Source organism: Pongo abelii, chromosome 1 (assembly GCF_028885655.2).
Source record: "Pongo abelii isolate AG06213 chromosome 1, NHGRI_mPonAbe1-v2.0_pri, whole genome shotgun sequence".
Taxonomy (NCBI): Eukaryota; Metazoa; Chordata; class Mammalia; order Primates; family Hominidae; genus Pongo; species Pongo abelii.
The window spans coordinates 75,712,043-75,732,328 of NC_071985.2; the positions used below are offsets into that span (position 1 = coordinate 75,712,043).

The 20,286-nt window shown below is 34.0% G+C and overlaps 1 protein-coding gene across 21 annotated transcripts in view; it reads right to left on the reverse strand.

Moving 5' to 3' along the window:
- RABGAP1L (RAB GTPase activating protein 1 like) overlaps positions 1-20,286 on the reverse strand; it is an 857,048-nt gene that overhangs the window by 720,270 nt on the left and 116,492 nt on the right. For 17 of the 21 annotated variants that reach the window (XR_010140177.1, XM_024245486.3, XM_024245454.3 and 14 more), the window contains 3 exon segments: positions 11,621-11,687; positions 6,987-7,089; positions 4,120-4,286 (listed from right to left, as the gene is read on the reverse strand). Coding sequence is in view for 20 of the 21 variants with exons in the window: in XM_024245486.3 (XP_024101254.1) it covers positions 4,120-4,286; positions 6,987-7,089; positions 11,621-11,687 (337 nt within the window). In the remaining variant the exon portion in view is untranslated. 21 annotated transcript variants of the gene reach the window in all.

The following is a 20,286-nucleotide window of genomic DNA, read 5'->3' on the forward strand; positions in this document are numbered from 1 at the left end:
GTGTCCCAGAAACAGACTTACACATCTACGGTCAATTAATTTTAGACAAACTAATTCTATAGATAAAAGAGTCTTTTCAACAAATGATGCTGGAACAACTGTATACCCATATGAGAGAGGTGTGGGAAGATGATCTCAAGCCTTCATGCCATACATACAAATTAACAGAAAATAGATAATAGGCCTGAAACTATAAAGTCTCTACAGGAAAACATAAAGAACATCTTCACAACCTTGAGGTAGGCAAAATTTCCTTAGATAGGACACAAAAAAAGCAAAAACAATAAAATAAAATATTAATATGACTTCACCGAAATGTAAAACTTCAGTTCTTCAAAAGACATTATGAAAATAAAAAGGCAAGCCACTGTCAGGAAGAAACTATTTGAAATATGTGTATCTGACAAAAGAAAATATATTCAGAAAATATAAAGAACTCTTGCAACTCAGTAAGACAAACAAAAAGTGGACAAAAATTTTAGATAGACATTTTATAAAGAAGATAATATGAATGATTAATAAGCATAAGAAAAAAATGCTCAAAATCATTACTCAATGTGAAATGTAAATTGACATTGCAATGAGATACATCTACACACCCCTAAGAATAGCTACAATTTAAAAGACTGACGATACTAAGTGCTGGCAAGGATGAGGAGAAATTGGGACACACATATACTGCTGGAGGGAAAATAAAGTGGTCAAGCACTGTAGAAAACCGTTTGGCAGTTTCTACTTACCACACCACACAGCAATTCTATTTCTTGGTATCAACCCAAAAGAAATGAAAATCTATCTCCACAGAAAGACACAGCAGCTTTAGCCACACTAACCAAAAACAGAAACAACTCAAATTGCCAACATATGATCTAATAAATTATGGTACAGCCATACAAAGGAATAACATTCAACAATAAAAAGATTAACAACTGACATACAACATGGATGGATCTCAAAGGCATTGTTACATGAAGAAAGCTTTTACATAAAAGAAGCATATGATTCCAGTTACTGTAATGACAGAAAGCACATCAGTCATTGCCTGAGGCTGAGGGTGGGAAAGATTAGCTGGCATGGACACTATAGAACTTTTAAGAGTGAGGGATCTTAATTTTGGTGGTGATTATTCATGTGTATAAATTTGTCAAAACTCATCAAAATGTACTATTAAATGGGTGCATATTACTGTATGCTAACTACCTCAATAAAGTTGATTTAGAAAAGAACTCTGAACGTGGACTCCAAAGTATCACATGGCCAGGGGCCTACTTGCCTTTCATCATCAACTACTGTGCTTCCCAGTCTTTCCAGTTCTCTGGGCATTTATACTTGGTGTTTCCCACTTACACCTAATTAATGTCTACTCCCATTAGACTCAGGTCAAAGTGAGAGGTGAAGCCGGCTGGGCTTCTGGGTCGGGTGGGACTTGGAGAACTTTTCTGTCTAGCTAAAGGGGTGTAAACGCACCAATCAGCGCACTGTCTAGCTAAAGGTTTGTAAACACACCAATCAGCACTCTGTAAAAACGCACCAATCAGTGCTCTGTGTCTAGCTAATGGTTTGAAAACGCACCAAACAGCACTCTGTAAAAACAGACCAATCAGCACTCTGTAAAATGGACCAATCAGCACTCTGTAAAATGGACCAATCAGCACTCTGCAAAACGGACCAATCAGCAGGCCGCAGGCTGGGCCAAATAAGGGAATAAAAGCTGGCCACCTGAGCCAGCAGCAGCAACCTGCTGCGGTCCTCTTCCACACTGTGGAAGCTTTGTTCTTTTGCTCTTCACAATAAATCTTGCTGCTGCTCACTCTTTGGCTCCACACTACCTTTATGAGCTGTAACACTCACCGCGAAGGTCTGCAGCTTCACTCCTGAAGCCAGCAAGACCACGAACCCACCAAGAGGATCAAACAACTCCAGACACGCCACCTTTAAGAGCTGTAACACTCACTGCGAAGGTCTGCAGCTGCACTCTTGAAGTCAGCGAGACCACTAACCCACCAGAAGGAAGAAACTCCAGACACATCTGAAGGAACAAACTCTGTACACACCATCTTTAAGAACTGTAACACTCACTGCAAGGGTCCGTGGCTTCATTCTTGAAGTCAGCGAGACCAAGAACCCACTGGAAGGAACCAATTCCAGACACAAAACAACTTTCTCTAGTTTACTTTCCCAGCCTCTAGTTTCTGTCCTCTTGTTAAGTGCTCTCCTTGCTCCCAGTAAATGGACAATGAATGAAATCAAATGCCATTTGGCCCTGAGTGGACACTAAACAGGAACAAAGCAGACTTTCATACATCCCCACTGCCCACACATAAAGTCCTGCTATATTTGAGAGAAGAAAGCTGCTAAGAAAAAATAGTTTGGGAACAGGGCATCTCATGTACTTTGGTGTTGCCCCCAGGAGTCTGGTCTAATCCTGTCTGGGTACAGGGCAAGTTTTGGTTTCATTCAATAAGTTCAACACTCTCAGAATGAAAGAAAAAGTTCTAGATGTCTAAATCACTTAGAACTGAAATCAATGCATTCTCTGTTTCTTTAAAGTAGTAATGGCCTAGACCCAGATTTTCAAAGGTTACTTTGAATTGCATTAGTTAATCACCTAATTCATTCTTTCTACCAATGTTGTATAGTGTAGACCAACATCTCCGGATTACCATCAGCCACCCCAAACCAACCCACCTTTTGGAGTTGTAGAAAGAAGCTAGTCTGGCCTTACAGCAGCATATTCTGGCTTAAGGTAAGGAGTTATAGTCTCAGGTCTTGCAATAATTACTTACATGAATTTTTAACAATTACTTTAATCTCTCTCTTTCTCTCTCTCTCTCTCTCTAGGCAGACAGACAGTCAAAAGTACTTGAACTGGGAAAAAGCTAACATTTTCTCAAATCTCTAAGAGGTATAATTTACATTATAATTTATAATTTATCATCATTAGAAGAATGACAACTTTCTATACAGCTCCAGCTCCTTTATTCACGATTATGCAACTATGAATAATTCTTTGGCTCAAAATGAAGAATTATTGGATAGTCATAACAACTAAGCTATTTTTTTAAAAAAAGGATGGGGAGGAAGGAAGACAGGAAAAAAATCTCATAATAAAATATTTAAAGATGCTCAGGAGACTGAAGTTTGAATATTGCTCACATAACCTTCATTAGAATATGCTATAAAAGCAGTTCACACAGTAATAAAAACTGAGTCAAATAACAGCCATAATAATTTTATGAAAGATTTTTTTAAAGCCACAATAATCTCCAAGGACATAGTATATAAAGCCAAAATGCGCCATGGCAAGTTTTTTTAATATGAAAATGGGTAAGAGGCTTCTATATTTGTTTCCTGTGCTGGTGCCTGCTATTATCACACAGCAGTCCACATATTATAGTATATGAAGCAGCAAGCATTTTAAAACTTGGGAGAATGGAAGTACTAACAAAAACAGCATATAAAAGATGTTCATTATTCTAATAGAGCATTTTTATCCTGATTTTTTAAAAACTCACACGATTAGCATTCAAGTTATTTTTCATTATTATCTGCTTCCTTTGCTATAATACAAAAGTTACATATTTTATCTACTAATACTGCCTAATTTGAGGATATCATAGAAACCATAATTTTGTTCATTTAATATTAAAATAATTTTATAACCTCACTGATGAGTCAAACAAGATGTTCATATAATATTGTCTATCTAATATTACAGGCAGAAATAACTATAGAAATTAGGTATTTCTTGGAAACATTTTCATTAAAATTTTATAAGCATATGATATTTCTGTGCACTGCCTTTTTGGTTTTAAGTAATTGTTTATAAAAGGCAGAAACATTGTTTTATATGCAGAGTCAATATTTCTGTTAAGAAGCTTCATACATTACAGGTTTCTAGGGAAAAGGTATATACTTATTAAACTCACTGGGTTTTTTTAAGCTAATATTACCTAGATGTGACTTTTTCAAACACTCTATTGGTTGACTTCAAATATCATTTGATTTCTTTGAGGAATTGTATTGTTTTGCAACTTCAGGAATTATCTGGGCATCAAAAAAGAAGTGTGGAAAGAAAAATGTTTGTTACTATATATGAAGAGAACAAAAAGGTCCTACCTGTTTCAATCTCATGAAGAAAGTCTCTGTGAAAGTCTTTCTGCTGAAATACCAAAATCGCTCATTTGCAGGGTACACACGGACTACTGTCTCCAGGAGAAAGCGAACAGGCTCCACCACCTCTGTGACTACCATATCCACTGCCACAGTCATGTATACTCGCTTATCTGTAGTAGAAATTTTCTGGGTTTTATGCTAGCTTTATTATTCCTTGACTACTTTAAACAAAGTTTCCTCACTTATGAAAGAATTAACGTTCTTTAAAATTATAATACCTTCTATGTTTATTTTTAAATGTCCTATTAACATTTTGATTAAATAAGTATGCAAGTATTCCAAGCATGTTTCTTGGGAACTAATAATCCTAAGTGTTTGTTTGTTTGTTTGTTTGTTTTGAGACAGAGTCTCGCTCTCTCACCCAGGCTGGAGTACAATGGAGCGATCTTGGCTCACTGCAACCTCTGCCTCCAGGGCTCAAGCAATTCTCCTGCCTCAGCCTCCCAAGTAGCTGGAATTACAGGCGCCCGCCACAACACCCAGCTAATTTTTAAAATATTTTTACTACAGACGGGGTTTCACCATGTTGGCCAGGCTGGTCTCAAACTCCTGACCTCAGGTGATCCACCCCCATCAGCCTCCCAAAGTGCTGGGATTACAAGCGTGAGCCACCACGCCTGGCCTCACTGAGGTTTTTGAATCTATGGCCTGGTCATTCCATACCATTTTGTAATTTCCTCATTCCTTTATAAATATTTTTAAAAATTTATTTTCTTTACAATTTTTAGTTCTCTGTTAAAGGAAAGTCCAAATAACCAAGGCCATCATTAGAAGAAACCCTCAATAGTGTTTTTAAATATTATATAACATTCAGATTCATCAACTACTTCTCAAATTCAATAACAATTTTATTACATTCTTACTAAATACAGTCTTACTAAATACACCTGCCAATTCAAGAGAAACTAAAATTTGTTAGACATTGTACTTGACCTGGAGGACCTTAGAGAAAGGAGTAAGAATAACACAAGACAGAATATAACATTCAACTGGATCTCAGCACAGTGGAAAGATCCAAGACTTTTCATCTCTCAGGATCTAAACTTCTTCCATAAAAATCAAACTTTATTTGATCACAAATTCTCTGAGTAATGTGTAATTTCAAGGACATAATTTAGAAATTTTAAAAATCAGGGCAACATTTTTGTGTGGCATATGAGATAATTTTAAATTTAAAATGTATACTTTGGATCAGAATATTATAATATACTATTATATAGTTTATTTTAATAGAATAAATTATAAATAATTTTCTTTTATTTGTGGACCAAATATATATTTTATTGCAAAATAAAACTAAACTAGGTGTTACATTAAAAACATAAAAACTATTTTTATAACTTGATATGCAAAATTCTTATCTTTTGTTTTTCAAAACTGTCAACTGGCTTATTTTTATCATTTTCATGGCTTCCTTCTGAACAAGTATAAGAAAGAAGTTACAGGTATTTGCAAGCCTGTCTCCAGAAATAACAAATTGTGGGTCTAAAAATTATTTACTGCTAATAAATGAAAAGTTAAATTTTATATAATCTTTTTTTTCTGTTTAGCCTTTATTTTTAGACAGCTTAATGTGATCAATGTATGTGATTTACATAAATGGTGAATACTCTCTTTAAGAAAATGAAAGAATTATCATTTTAATGCCCTTCATTAACATATTATATTTTCATATCAGTATTCACGAATGCTTCCTGTCATTAACCAAAAGTCTACGGTGGGTATAAACTAAATAATATAAAATTAATGATAAAACAAACTGATCCATTATATTCTAAATATGAATTAATGGTTTAATGACAGTAAAGCATTTAGGGTAGGAATATAACTCGGCAGGTAAAACTTTTAAATTTAGTTTAAAAGTAGATGATGAAGGGGCAAAAAACAGGCAATTAACAGCTATCTGGATGAAGTAGGAATGAAAAAACACAATGGAACAACGAAAAATGTGACTATTCAACATTTATACGTTCTGTTCAATACTAGACATGATAAATAATATGAAAAGTTAAAAAACTAAGAAAAAACTATTTGCTACAACTGAAATATTTAATATATATTACTAGCATCCCAAAGGCCAAAACACTGGAGCCAATAATTAATAAATGAAAAACTATAAGTAAACTATAATGCAAAAATAGTTAATAATTTAAAAATATTCAAAATTCCAAAATATTTCCTTTTCATCATTTTCTTTAATATTTCTCCATCACTAGTCTCCACAAATGAAATAACTCTATAGTGGGATATGAAAAACAAAGCCCAAATGCTTTCTCTATAATCTAATAAAATTAATTCAGGCCAGGTGCAGTGGCTCACATCTGTAATCCCAGTGCTTTGGAAGGCAAGAAGATCAGTTGAGGCCAAAGGTTCAAGACAAGCCTGGGCAACAAAGCATGACCCCATCACTACAAAAATAAAATTTGAAAATTAGCCATGCATGGCAGCACACACCTGTAGTTCTATTTAATAGCTACTCAGGAGGCTGAGGTGGGAGGATTGCTTGAGCATGACAGTTTGAGGTTACAGTGAGCTATAATGCCCCTATACTCTACCCTGGGCAACAGAGTGAGACCCTGTTTCTTAAAATAATAACAATAATAATAATTCACATATCTTTTGGGGAGGATTTTTTTAAATAGTGGAGATTTCCCCCATAGAAGCATAAAGAATAAAAATGAACCTCAAATTCTCAATAGAAAGAATATGTCCACTTTGAGTTCCAAATTTTTTTTAAAACATGACGAAACAACATTGTTCATAATATAAAATGTAAAGCAAACAATAAGGGATCTTTTAAGAAAAGTCACCTTTTGGGGTTTCCTCATTAAGTGCCAGAAATATTGGTGCATTGGGGTTCCACATGCCAGTGATGACATAAGCTCTCCCATCATAGCTCTTTCCCATGGATTCCTATAAAAATTCAAACAGTAATTACTGATAAAAGACATCAAAAAAATCACTACTTTAAATTACATCTTACTTTAAGCAATACAACTTATTAAAATTTGGATTTACGGTCAAGTAGGAGCTTTATATTTATTGTAAATTCTTTTCATCCTACAAAAGCATTTATTTAAATATTAAATTCTTCTACAGCTTTCTTCAAGCACGGTTTCTATTTAAAGACATATACCCTTGGATAAAAGGAGGCATATACTTACATGCTGAATCAAAAAAACATAATATTGTTACAAAGTTATATTTAACTTGATCTTGATGCCAATTGTCCAAATCTTATATACACATAAGAATGTATATGGTTTCTATTAAAACAATAATATAGAATTAGCTGAAGACAGTTAAACTGAACTAGTAGCTAATCACAGTAGGGAAAGTTAATATTTTACTTCTAATATTCTAATTTTTAATGAATTATTAAAATATTAGTTTGTAGCAATTAATACCTTTAAAATTAACACTTGTCTATTTTCTATATGTCAGATATTTATACTTTCTTACAATCATAAATTAGTATTAGGAGACTAATTTTTGGTTTGTAAGCAACATCCAAGTGTATTAACTCTCTCCCTCTACTGTTACACTTACTCCCTCTTTCTTCCCTTCTCTCCTTCCTCTTCTTCTCCTCCATTCTTTAAGACTTTACCAAGCCAGCTCTTGACTCTCACTAAAAAAGCCAGCAACTCCTATGGCGAAAGCAAGGCTACTTATAGCTTGTGTATATGTGTGTGCAGAGAGGAGGGGTAGAGTTTGTCCCATGAAAGAACAACACACAGCATACAAGTATTTCCATATGCAAATGAATAGTATCTACAATATTTCAGTTTTTGTAGCAATTTCCTCACATTATGAATAGAGACTGTTAAAAGGCTCAGACTAAAACAAAGAGAAAAACTTTTCTTTTTTCATTATTACCCATTCACAGATGTTTCTCTGAACCCCCTATAAAATTGTGTCAGTCATTTGGTAATTACTACGTATATTTTTCTAATGTATTAATAATACTTCACTAATCAGATTGTGTAGCTTGAGCGCAGGGACCATGAATTCCAGAGATGAAATACACTCAAGGTCACTTGTAAACGAAACCCTCTCAGCAGCCCCAAGACACTCATATGTTAATGGTCTCTTTCTCCACTCTACGTGCACGCGCACACACACTCACACACACGCATGTACACAGGCCCCTATCTTCCATCTCTACTCCCTAATTAGGGCTCCATTTGGAACAGGAATGGGCTTCTGACCTAAAAAGAATTCAATCCATTTCAAGATCAGAACTTGTGCATGCTTGAGTGCTCAAAATCTCTTTCAATTAACAAATACCAAAGAAAGTGGGCAGTCACCAGTGGAAGCTAAGAGGTTTTCATGAGAAGTCAGGCCATGATAGGCCACATATAAGACAAAGTTATAACAATTATGAAATAGGGAAAAAATATATAAAGTACAACAGCGTATTAGAAAACTGTTAAGTGGTAAGAGAAATGGAGAAAACAAACATAAAAAACCCTTAAAAATTATAAATGTCTACAGACAAAAAGCAAAAGCAGATACTGGGAGGCAGGAAGAGGGGCAGGGAGCAAGTGGAAGAGAAAATAGCAGAAATCATCATACATGTAAAACTGTTTCATGAAACTTTTGCTTTTTGCACAAACACCACACGTTATGAGTATGCTAGATTACAACATAAAATGTATTTTTAACTGTGGGTACAGCTACTGGTCTAGTGTTAATATATGGTTAATTGTAAAGATCCATGAACTTTCTGAGGAATCTCTAGGACTTTAATTTAAAATTTTAAATTGTGTTCCAGTTCCAAGAAACCTAGTTCTACTGAGTTTTCTGCTTTTCTTGGTAACTTGCTGTTAGGCTTTTCCCAGGTATCAACGACTGTGAATCAAAAATTCTCATTTTCGGCTGGGCGAAGTGGCTCACACATGTAATTCCAGCACTTTGGGAGGCCGAGGCAGGTGGATCACCTGAGGTCAGGAGTTCGAGATCAGCCTGGCCAACATGGCAAAACCCCGTCTATACTAAAAATACAAAAATTAGCTGGATATGGTGGCATGTACCTGTAATCCCAGCTACTAGGGAGGCTCAGGCAGGAGAATCACTTGAACCCTGGAGGCAGAGGTTGCAGCAAGCCGAGATTGCACCACTGCACTCCAACCTGGGTGACAGAGCAAGACTGCCTCAAAAAAATAAAAAATAAAAAGTAAAATTCTAACTTCCTTATTCCTAGAAGTATCTTGACCAAAAATATTCTCATTATTGGAAGAAAATGGAGTCTCTATTACTTATACTCTCCCAAAAAAACTAATTGTGTGTGTACACACACACACACACACACACACACACAGAGTCACCTGTTGCTTAATGATAGGGATACATTCTAAGGTATGTGTCATTAAGTGATTTCTTTGTGCAAATAGAATACACTGTACTTATAAAAACCTAGATGGTATAGGGGCTACACACCTAGCCTGTTGCTCCAAGGCTACAAACTTGTACAGCACGTTACTGTACCAAATACTATAGCAACTATAACAATACTATTTGTGTACCTAAACACAGAAAAGCTACAGTAAAAATACATTATAATCTTACGGGACGACCTTAAAGTATGGGTCCATCATTCACGGAAATTTTCTTACTCAGCATGTGACTGTTATATATAAGTAATCTGGCTATTTCACTGAAAAATATATCTTCATTTACAAATAGGACTTTCCTGTCATGAGGATCACATGATATTTGGGAGTGTCACAGAAGGAGTAAAAGTATTAGTATCTTGTTCTAGAGGGCAGAATTAAGACTAATTAGGCCAAGTTACAAGAGCTATGATTTGAGGTGATTATAAAAAAAAACTTTGTAATAACCAGAACTGTCCCTTAGACTTTAACATAAGGTAATGAGTTTCTTTTCATTAGAAGTAGTCTAGCTGAGGTTCAATGTCCACTATGAAGATTAACAACACTGGGTAATAACAAATCACAACTGCTAATCATTGCAAATACAAGCCTCTCATTTGCCCAACTATTTGTTGCAAGTAAGCCCCTTCTCTGTCTGAAAGCATGAATGCTCACAACTCTTTTGATTTAGATATGGACTCAAAGGTGGGGAGGACTGTTCTGAAAGTTAGAGAGACATAGTGAAGGGGCCTCAGAAGTTTATACCAGTTCTATAATTCTGTAATCTGAATTTAGGTTTTATGGACAAATCTCTGTAGTAATTCATCTTAGTCTTTTAAACTCTGAAAGACCATGATTAATTAGGACCCAGGATCTTAAAAGTTTTTAATACCTCAATCCTCCTAATCTACTTCCTCATGGAATTTTCAGGGCTCCAAAATGCTAATGGCTTGCCTTAGGTAAAACCACTTTCATTACTGATATGTGGTTAAAAAAAAAAAAAAAAGATGTAAGAGACATAGATCAATAGCTAATTTATGTTTTAATAGTCAATTTAACTGGTTGTCCTTACCTGACCTATTCAAGCAGTGCTTCCTCTATATTTCTGTGGCTTGTAGTACCACCAGATACTAAAAAGTTTGTTTCCCACAAGACCATGAACCCACAGATGGTAAAAGCTATATTTCACTCATATGCATAACCTCATCACTTCACACAACACTTAGCAGACAAATAGGTACCCAAAAGCCTGAATAAACCATTCCTGTACTGCTATAAAATCAGTATTGATATTACACCATGAAATTACTCAAAAAAAAGTTGACCTAATTAGTAATGTTTAACTGATATTTGCAAAACACAGCTGAAAAGAAGAAAGCATGCAGTGCTTATTATCACTAAATATAAGAATCTCAGTTCACTAAGAAACTTTATACTTACTCTATGATGATTATTTTCCTATAACATCTCCAAATCACAAATTAAATGTTTTCACTAACTGCAATATTAGAAGGTATTTCTATTTGAAAGTTAAAATAGCTTGCTACTTTTACACTAAATATCAACTGTTGAATCTATATTAACCTTTAAGGACATTCCTTGAATAAATATTACTCCTAGAATAAGTGTACTTTGCTAAGGACAGGTAATCAAGAAGAAATTCAGAAAGGGAAACACTTTAAAGAAAACAAAAGTACCCATCACAAACTCAAATTAATAGCAGTGCATTAAAATAAATAAAAGGCACCATATTCACTCTGGAGATGCTTGTTGTAATCATGTACTTGTTACTACAGGTTCAAGGAAAAGACATCTAAGAAGCCAAAAAAATAAATGAACATTGTCATAACACAATCCTTTTATTTGTTGCATATGACTGTTTTGGTGGAAATTGTCCTGAATTCCTCTTTCACAGGTAATTTTAAGTTTGCGTTTCCAAATTTAATTATTACTATCACACAGCTGCAAGAAATAATTTTGACAATATGACAAAATTTGTAAATAGAAAATACTTGTCAAATATAAAATAACTATCATCTATACTTGGTTAAGGTGCTTAAGATTATCATTACCATATCCAGTAAATGCATGTCACTGTTCTTCACGTTTCGACCTGGGCTTAATAACATTCCAAAACATCTGAAAATATTGGGGGAAAAAAAGGAGAAATAAGGTATCAAGAATATATAGAAGCCCAGTGAGCCAAAAGCCTTTTTACAATAACTATACAATCTGAGCTCTGTATTTATAAGCTTTAGTTTTTTTTCTAAGAACACCAGAAATAAGTATTTATGAAGATAGATAATAAAATCACACAGAAATAAGTCATCTAAATTTCCAGATCTTTATTTGCATGTAAAATATTACCAATGATAAGAAACTGCCATAAAAGTGGCCATAAGTTGTTAATTGAAAGAAAATATGGTACTGAGATACAAATTAGTTTCTAGGGAGATAAGAGATTTTATTTGCCTTACTTATTCCAAACATATAGGTCAAAATCCATTAACCCAGTTAAACCAAAAAGGAGGTTTTTAAAAATAAGAAGATGACACTATGCTCTCTTTGCATCAAACCAGATTAAAAAGAAAGCAAACTATTACCCTGGACCTCCACAGTCATGTTCACTAAGTAGCATGTTAATACTATATCCTCAGTTTAAAAAAAAAAAAGTTATACAAACTTTATTACTAAATGTGCTATTAGTGAAGATATTATATCCAACATATTATTAATATACTGTTAACTATTTAATATTGTTCTGTGCTTCCTGATACCAGAGAAGCTTTAGGAATCCCATCAACACTGCCACTTTATTTGTAAAGGATTTGCATAAGCTCTAAAATTCAGCTAACTCGAAGATTTTTATGTTTGTTAGGCTATTAACAACTCCACTTTACATGTAAGCAAAGTAAAGTCCAGAGAAGTTAAGCAATTCACCAAAATTCATATTGCTATATTATAGGTCTCGTAACTTGAGAAGCAATGTAATCTGTCCACAGGGTCCCTCTGCCAACAACGCATACCCACACACAAGAATGTTTTTATTGTAGTTTCCCAAAACTTCAAGATATGCTATGTAACAATTTATAGAAAGGGTAAAGAATATAACTACATTAAACATAAGATTTTTTCAATTTCAAAATAGTGGCAGCTAACCACTCAACCGTTATTCTGATCCTTGTTGTTTTTCAAAGGTTTACTCTCCTAGTATCATGGCTAATGCTTACATGAGCAAGATCATTGGTCCTGTCCAAATGTAAGCGTAGTAAGGAGTAAATATATACTTCCGGTAAGTGCTTGAGGATCACTTGCTCAAGGCTTCCTTCTGGCACCCAAAAATGATCAGGTACATAGCAAAGCTAAAGTTGGTAAGCTCTGAGGATAACTTTTCAAATACAGAGAACAAAATATAATCTACAAGAGAAATAATTATACTCTAGTATTCATAATTTCAACTATATACTGCTATGATCTCTCTCCTATAAATTCTTGTAATAAACACTGTCTACACAAATTAAATAATAATTAATCAAGCAATTCACTGTACTATTTCTTATACTACTGCCCTAAATTCTTGCTAAGGAAGAATAAAAGATTTAATTCTTTTTTAGAAACAAAATTTGGACTCTCTAAAAAGTTAGGTCAATGAGAACAGATTTATCTCACACATCCCTACATACTTTGCTTCAGCTTGCATCTCTAATGGTTTTTTGTTTTAACAACAATGTTCTAAATTATAGGGTTTAAATTACAAACCCATTATATAGTCACCATAATAAGTTAACAAATACCAAAGTATGTAAAGAAAAAATAATTTCCCCCTTCTCTCAGCCTCCTTAGGAAATAATGCTAACAGTTTGGAAAGTATACTCTCTTTCTTTTTGTTCTTTTTGAAAATTTAAAGGATTTTTTTATTTTTTAAGGCAGAAAAAGATTTTTTTTAATTTTTATTTTTATAGGCATAAAGATTACAAGTGCAGATTTCTTACATGTATACATTATGTAGAGATAAAGTCTGTCTGGGCTTTTAGAGTACCCATCAACCAAAGACTGAACATTGTAACCAGTAGGTAATCTTTCAACCTTCACCCCGCTCTCCCACCCTCCTACCTTTTGTAATCTCTGATGTCTATAATAAAAGTTAAAGTTTAATGCCATTTGTTTCTCAAGCACTTCCAGGTGAATGTTAAAACAGATGAAATTTCACATTTTCTTAGCATAATATTTATATATTACATTGTACTGCAAAAGGAGCCTTAGAGGTTTGGATTTTTCTTAAGTAGCAATACTCATCACCTTATTTTGATAATCTTTAATGCACTAATCTTTTCCTGGCCTGAAAAAAAAAAAAAGGCCTGCCACCAACCAGCATGACCTTAGAGAAAGCACCTAACCCCCTGGAACTCTGCTCCCTCTTCTAGCAAACAGGAAAGGTATAATACATGAACTTTAAGCACTTAAATTACATAATTATTTTCTGTCAAGCTGTATTAGTCATTTTCAAAATTACACTTCATTAAAGCACATCAGGATTCCTATGAAGGCCAGCAAGATCTATTAGGAATAATGTGTCAGAAATTAGATAGATATTATTAGTAACATTAACACCTAATAGGAGTATTAAGTGTTTCACTGGGGAGTTCAAAGCATTCAACAGTCTCTTATTAACTCTATAGATAAGGTAAAAAGCAAATTGCTATCCCACCTATTTTCTCAAGGAGTTTACAGTATAGTGGGGTGGAAAATAAGTAAACAGGCAATTAGAATCTGATATCGTTAGTTCTAAAATACCTGTAAGTACATAATATTAACAAAGTATAGAAGAGACATCCAACATAATTTATAATATAGTGAATAGCTGACTTGACTGAAAAATTGAAATCAACCTCCTGAGAATGAGCTGATGATGCTATTATATCAATTATTATCATAATAATAGATATTGTTTATTGAATGTCTTAACTTTAAGCCAGGCTGTACTATACTGTTACATTTAAATTTCAAAGCAACCTTCATACAACAAACGATAAAACTGATTTTCAAAAACAATGGCTTTGCCCAAAGCCACATAGCTACTAAGTTACAGGACTGGGATTCATGCCCATGTCTATCACTACAAAACTATGTGGTCTTTTACATTACAGCCTGCCAAAGGCTATCAGTAAAAGACTATAAACTCCCTGAGAGACCCTGGGCAAATCACAAACCTCAAAGTCTCACTTTCCACATTTCTAAAGTACAAATACTTGCTTTCATGTTCATTACGTCAATGTAAACTCGACATGAAAAAACTCCTGGCCGGGCGCGGTGGCGCAGTGGCTCACGCCTGTAATCCCAGCACTTTGGGAGGCCGAGGCGGGCGGATCACGAGGTCAGGAGATCAAGACCATCCTGGCTAACAAGATGAAACCCCATCTCTACTAAAAACACAAAAAAATTAGCCGGGTGTGGTGGCGGACACCTGTAGTCCCAGCTACTCGGGAGGCTGAGGCGAGAGAATGGCGTGAACCGGGGAGGCGGAGCTTGTGTGAGCCAAGATTGCAGCACTGCACTCCAGCCTGGGCAACAGAGCAAGACTCCGTCTAAAAAAAAAAAAAAAAAAAAAAAAAGCAAAAAAAAAAAAAACTCATGGTGAAAGGGCACTGTAAATTATAAAACAGTTGATAATTATAAATCATTATTATAATTACCATTATCATTAAGAAGAGAAAGCTCTGCCTTTCATAGTGGTACTTAGTGTTTACTCAAAATAGAACTTTCAGCAGCTTTTAACACCATGTTAACCTCTAGAACAAATACCAAAAACTCTGTATCACTAATACGGCTTTAGACTTAATTGCAGGAAAAAGTGAGAAAAACAGATGTTGTATTAATGTCCTGCAATATGAAACTAATTTTTTAAAAACTTTTACCTTTAGTCTATCAAATCATTAGGAATTACATATATCTCCATGAAGATAAAAATGGAAGGTAGGGAAGGAGAGAGAGAGGAAAAGAACACAGTCTCTTGCTGTACTAAACTTTTATTATTAAAAATGAAAAAGTGGCCAGGTGCAGTGGCTCATGCCTGTAATCCCAGCACTTTGGGAGGCCAAGGTGGGCAGATCACGAGGTCAGGAGATCGAGACCATCCTGGCTAACACGGTGAAACCTCCGTCTCTACTAAAAACTACAAAAAAAAATTAGCCGGGCGTGGTGGCAGGCACCTGTAATCCCAGCTACCGAGGGGGCTGAGGCAGGAGAATGGCGTGAACCCAGGAGGCAGAGCTTGCAGTGAGCTGAGATTGCGCCACTGCACTCCAGCCTGGGCGACACAGCAAGACTCCGTCTCAAAAAAAAAATGAAAAAGTGACAGCATAATAGAAGGGGAAAAACAGAACTGCAAATAAGAAAATCTATAATGCAATCATAGTTTTTCAAAACTTTATGCAAAACACTAAAACTAAATAATTTCATAAAAGTTGGAATCTCAGTCTCCCCAAAGGGGCTAAAGCAAAAAGATAATTGGGTAAATCTTCTATTGTGTCAATGAGACTGTTATTTCCCTTACTAAAAAGACTGAAGTAGAGAAAGATACACAGGTATTTGTCACTATGTACAGTGGTGTGGAACCACAAAAATAACCATATAAGCAAAACTGTATATAAAATGATCATATTTTCAAAGGGAAAAATTATGATTCTTCAGTAACCTTTAAAAATTTTTGTCCAAACTTCAAAAACTCTCTCACTTTCAGTTATAAATGTATAGGACAATTGTTAAAAAGTAAAATTATTGTTTATTTAGCACTTCATTGTTTGAAGCACAAAAATTAAAGTATTTTAATTATTTGAAAAAAACTTAGCAAGAATATATTGAACAGTGCTTGCTGCCTTCTCATATAATTTACAATACGAAGTATCTTTTCTATCTTGGCAAACTGTCATATTCCTTTCCAAGTTTGGATTAGCTTCCAAACTTTATCCTTTGCATGTTCAATGTTGGGAAATATCTCCAAGAGTTCCTTTAATGTGAAAAATTTGCCAGAGTCATTTCCCCTGGAACATTCATCCTTTTCATCACAACCACTTTCCTTATTTATGTTGATAAGTTCATCTTCACAAAGTTAATCTGGCTGCATATCTAGAGTCCACTGAATAGCAACAGTGTCAACACTCCCACAGACAGCTATTTCTCCTACATCTCCATAAGTGTCCTATTCAGATCCTTCAAAGTTACTTCTATAGCGAAGTAAAAGTTTGCTGCTATACTACAGACATAATATTCATTGTTGCTCCCTGAAATGATGCCTTCAACTGCATGCTTTATGTCATATTTCTCCCAAAATTGAGATAAAGAAATTGCATAATCTCCAGTCTCCTTTTAATTACTATTTCCTTTTGATGTGGCATCTAACTTCAATATTTTGGCTGACATGCTAGCAAAACTGATTGGAATTTTTGTTTATTACAGTCTTCAATCCAAAGCAGAAGTATATGCTCCAGTTAAACCATAAGCAGCTTTCTGTTCCTAGTGAAACTTAAACTAAAGGATGTTGGAGTGATTTTATCATTTTTTTAAATTGATCATACTTTTGCAATATGGTTCATATCACTTTATACAGGCCTAGGTCTCATCCTGTCTTCATTTTGCTGTTGCCATTTTCAAATCTTCTAAGACTGTGCATCTTCTAAAATTACATGCAATTTCACTTTCAGCATTATGACTTTTCATTTCTTTGTAGCACTGTTAGCTTTGTTGGCCAATTTCCTCTTTGGATTATCCATTTTTGTAAAATGTCAAATGGATTTATTACCAGAGACAAAGAAGCAACACAACCACATACTTTGCTATCTGTAAATAAAGTGAATAACAGATACACAGTGACCAATCACCAACAGATTTTGGAAGAAGTGACATGATTGGTCACTAATCATGTATGTATATAGTGACTTGTGGACTGAACAGCAGAGTTTGTTATGCAATTACTCTGTTAATATACTATGGTAACAGAAATCTGAACCATGTGTTTGGAAGACTAGTGTTATAACTGAACCATGGTAAGAGAAAATAATGTATACCATAACTACAAAGCAAGGACTGCCTGTATATACACATAGGTTCTAAAGAACTCTAGCCAAGATTTTGCCTTCCGACGGTAGCAGTCTACTCTGATTTTGCAGGTTACCTACTTCTGATTATCACTCAAAAAAGACCAATAGTCTTAAAATCTTAACTGTGGTTGTTGTAATAGTACCACTAATAGTAATAATAGCATGCATTTATTAAGCATTATTGTGAACACTTTACAGTTACCAGCTAATCTTCTCCCCACAATCTTAAGAGGTAAGTTTTATTCACAATTTACAAATTGCAAACTGAAGCACAGAGAAGTTAAATAACTTGACCAAGATCACTGCAAAGCCAAGATTCAAACCCAGATGAGGGTATTCCATAGCTATTTATCCTAAAAATTTCACTCTAGTAACTTCAGTGATATCAGTAATAGGAAGAAGGAGTCTCTCCAGATTTAAAAATTGGTCACGTTTTTCATTCATCAGGTAGGAAATTGTTTTATCTATCTATCTATCTATCTATGTAACTAACTATCTTAGATTTCCTAGAACACTAGGAAAAATCACCAAGAAAAAAAATAACCTAAATAGATCTTATGACTGCCATAGAGCTGCTACCAGTATAGAGAATTTAACATGCAGACAGGCTATAAAAGAAGAATATCTTAGGTCCATTTTTTTTAAATTTTCAACCAATAAATTTCAAAAACAAAAAAAAATACCAGTACAGAGAAAATAACATATAGAAACAAGAATATTTTTAGGTCAATGTTTTTAAAATTTTTCATTGAATAAATTTCAAAAATAAAAACAAAAAAACCCTCCATACCATCCTTAGCAATAATATTCCCATTAATTCTCACATTAATAAAGGGTCAAAATTTAAAATGCAGAATAACTCAAATATGAGTGCTTTCCTTCTTCACTTTTTTTTTTTTTTTTTTTGAGACAGGCTCCAGCTCTTGTCACCCAGGCTGGAGTGCAGTGGCACAATCTCAGCTCTGCAACCTCCACCTCCTGATTCAAGCCATCCTCCCACCAAATATGAGTACTTTTACTAACTCCCTTCAAACACAAAATGAGAACTTAGCTACAGTCAGATTTTAAAATATATTAAAAAGAATTATAACAAGAAAACCAATAAATTTCAAAGTCTGACATGGTTTAATTCCTGCTTAAAACATTTAAAATCAATTATTTTGCTTTTCCATTCAGTAAGACTATATAGGACATTCAGATAGTGATACATTATTTGGGCTTTTGCAGATACTAGGTATATGCATCAAAATAAATGGGTGCTAATTTACAAGTATTTTTACAATTGAATATATTTGTAAACACAATTCAAAACATCTAAAAGCATAAAGAAAAGGAATATCTTCCCCTGTATAGCTACAGCTAATTAATAAAAGTCCATTTTTCTCCTTCATAAAGGCTGATTTTGCAGGCTACTGATTCCTGATTATCACTCATAAAACACATGTAGATAGGGTTGAACAAAACATGGGCAAAAAATGATGAATTCAATTTTATGAGAAAATTTACAGCAAAAGTACCTACATTAACTTTTGATAAAATAAGAATACTAGTGATTAGACTTGGAGTTCCTATTTCTTTTTCTCTCGATTGTCATTTCTTTTGTTTTTTTCCTAATTTTTTTCTTTTATCTACAGTCTACATTTTTTCCCATTTCTATTCGTATTTTTTCTTTAATCCTTTTCCTCTAGGGTTTTATCTTTCTTTACATAGTTGGAAGTAGAACTAATATGATTTAATGAAGAATCAGATGTAGCGTGAGAGAAAAAGGAGTTGAAAATGCCAAGTTTTTCATCTACAATAATTGGAAAGATCAAGTTACAAATTTAAAAGACAGAAATTACAGGAGGAACAAGTTTGGGACAGTGTCAAACTTGATTTTTTAGTTTGATTGTTGAACATATTAACTTTGAGATGCCAGATGAAGATCTGAAGTTGTTGAATATAAAAAAGTTTGGAGACCTCAGGTCAGAGATAAACATTTGGAATCATCCAGTTATAGATATATTTAAAGTCATGAGACTGGATGGGCTAATCTAACAAGCAAGTGTGGTAGAAGAAAGACGGCTTAAACAATGCCTTTGAGATGGCAAAATGGAATAAAATATAGTATACAAGTAGAAAATTAGCCTTAAAAGCATGGACATTTCATATTATAAAAGAATTAAGTTTCTTGTAGTACAGTGGAATAATGAAGTAATTCACCTAAATACTTAAAACTTTAAAATTTTAAAAGTAACAGAAATAAAAAGAATGAGTAAATTTATTAAAATATACTGAAAATTTTAAAAATCAAATATTTAAAGCACAATACAAAATTTCACCTATAAGACACATTTAACTTTTAATTAATTGCTTAAAGTTCTACTAAAAAAAAATAACATTTTTAAGTCTTCCTCCCTCTTCCCTTCAAATGATCCAAAGATCTTGAAAAGGGAATAAAACAACTATGCTACTATTACAAATATGGATAAAATATTAGTAACTAAACAATATTTACTAAAGAAATAAAATAATCATATCCTATTTATAGGTACTTAATACTGACCCCTGTAAACATCCCCCAGCCCCCCAAAAAAGAAAGAAAGTCATACAGAAGAGTCAAATGAAAAGGCTTTAGGAAGAACAGCAAGATGGTCTTGATT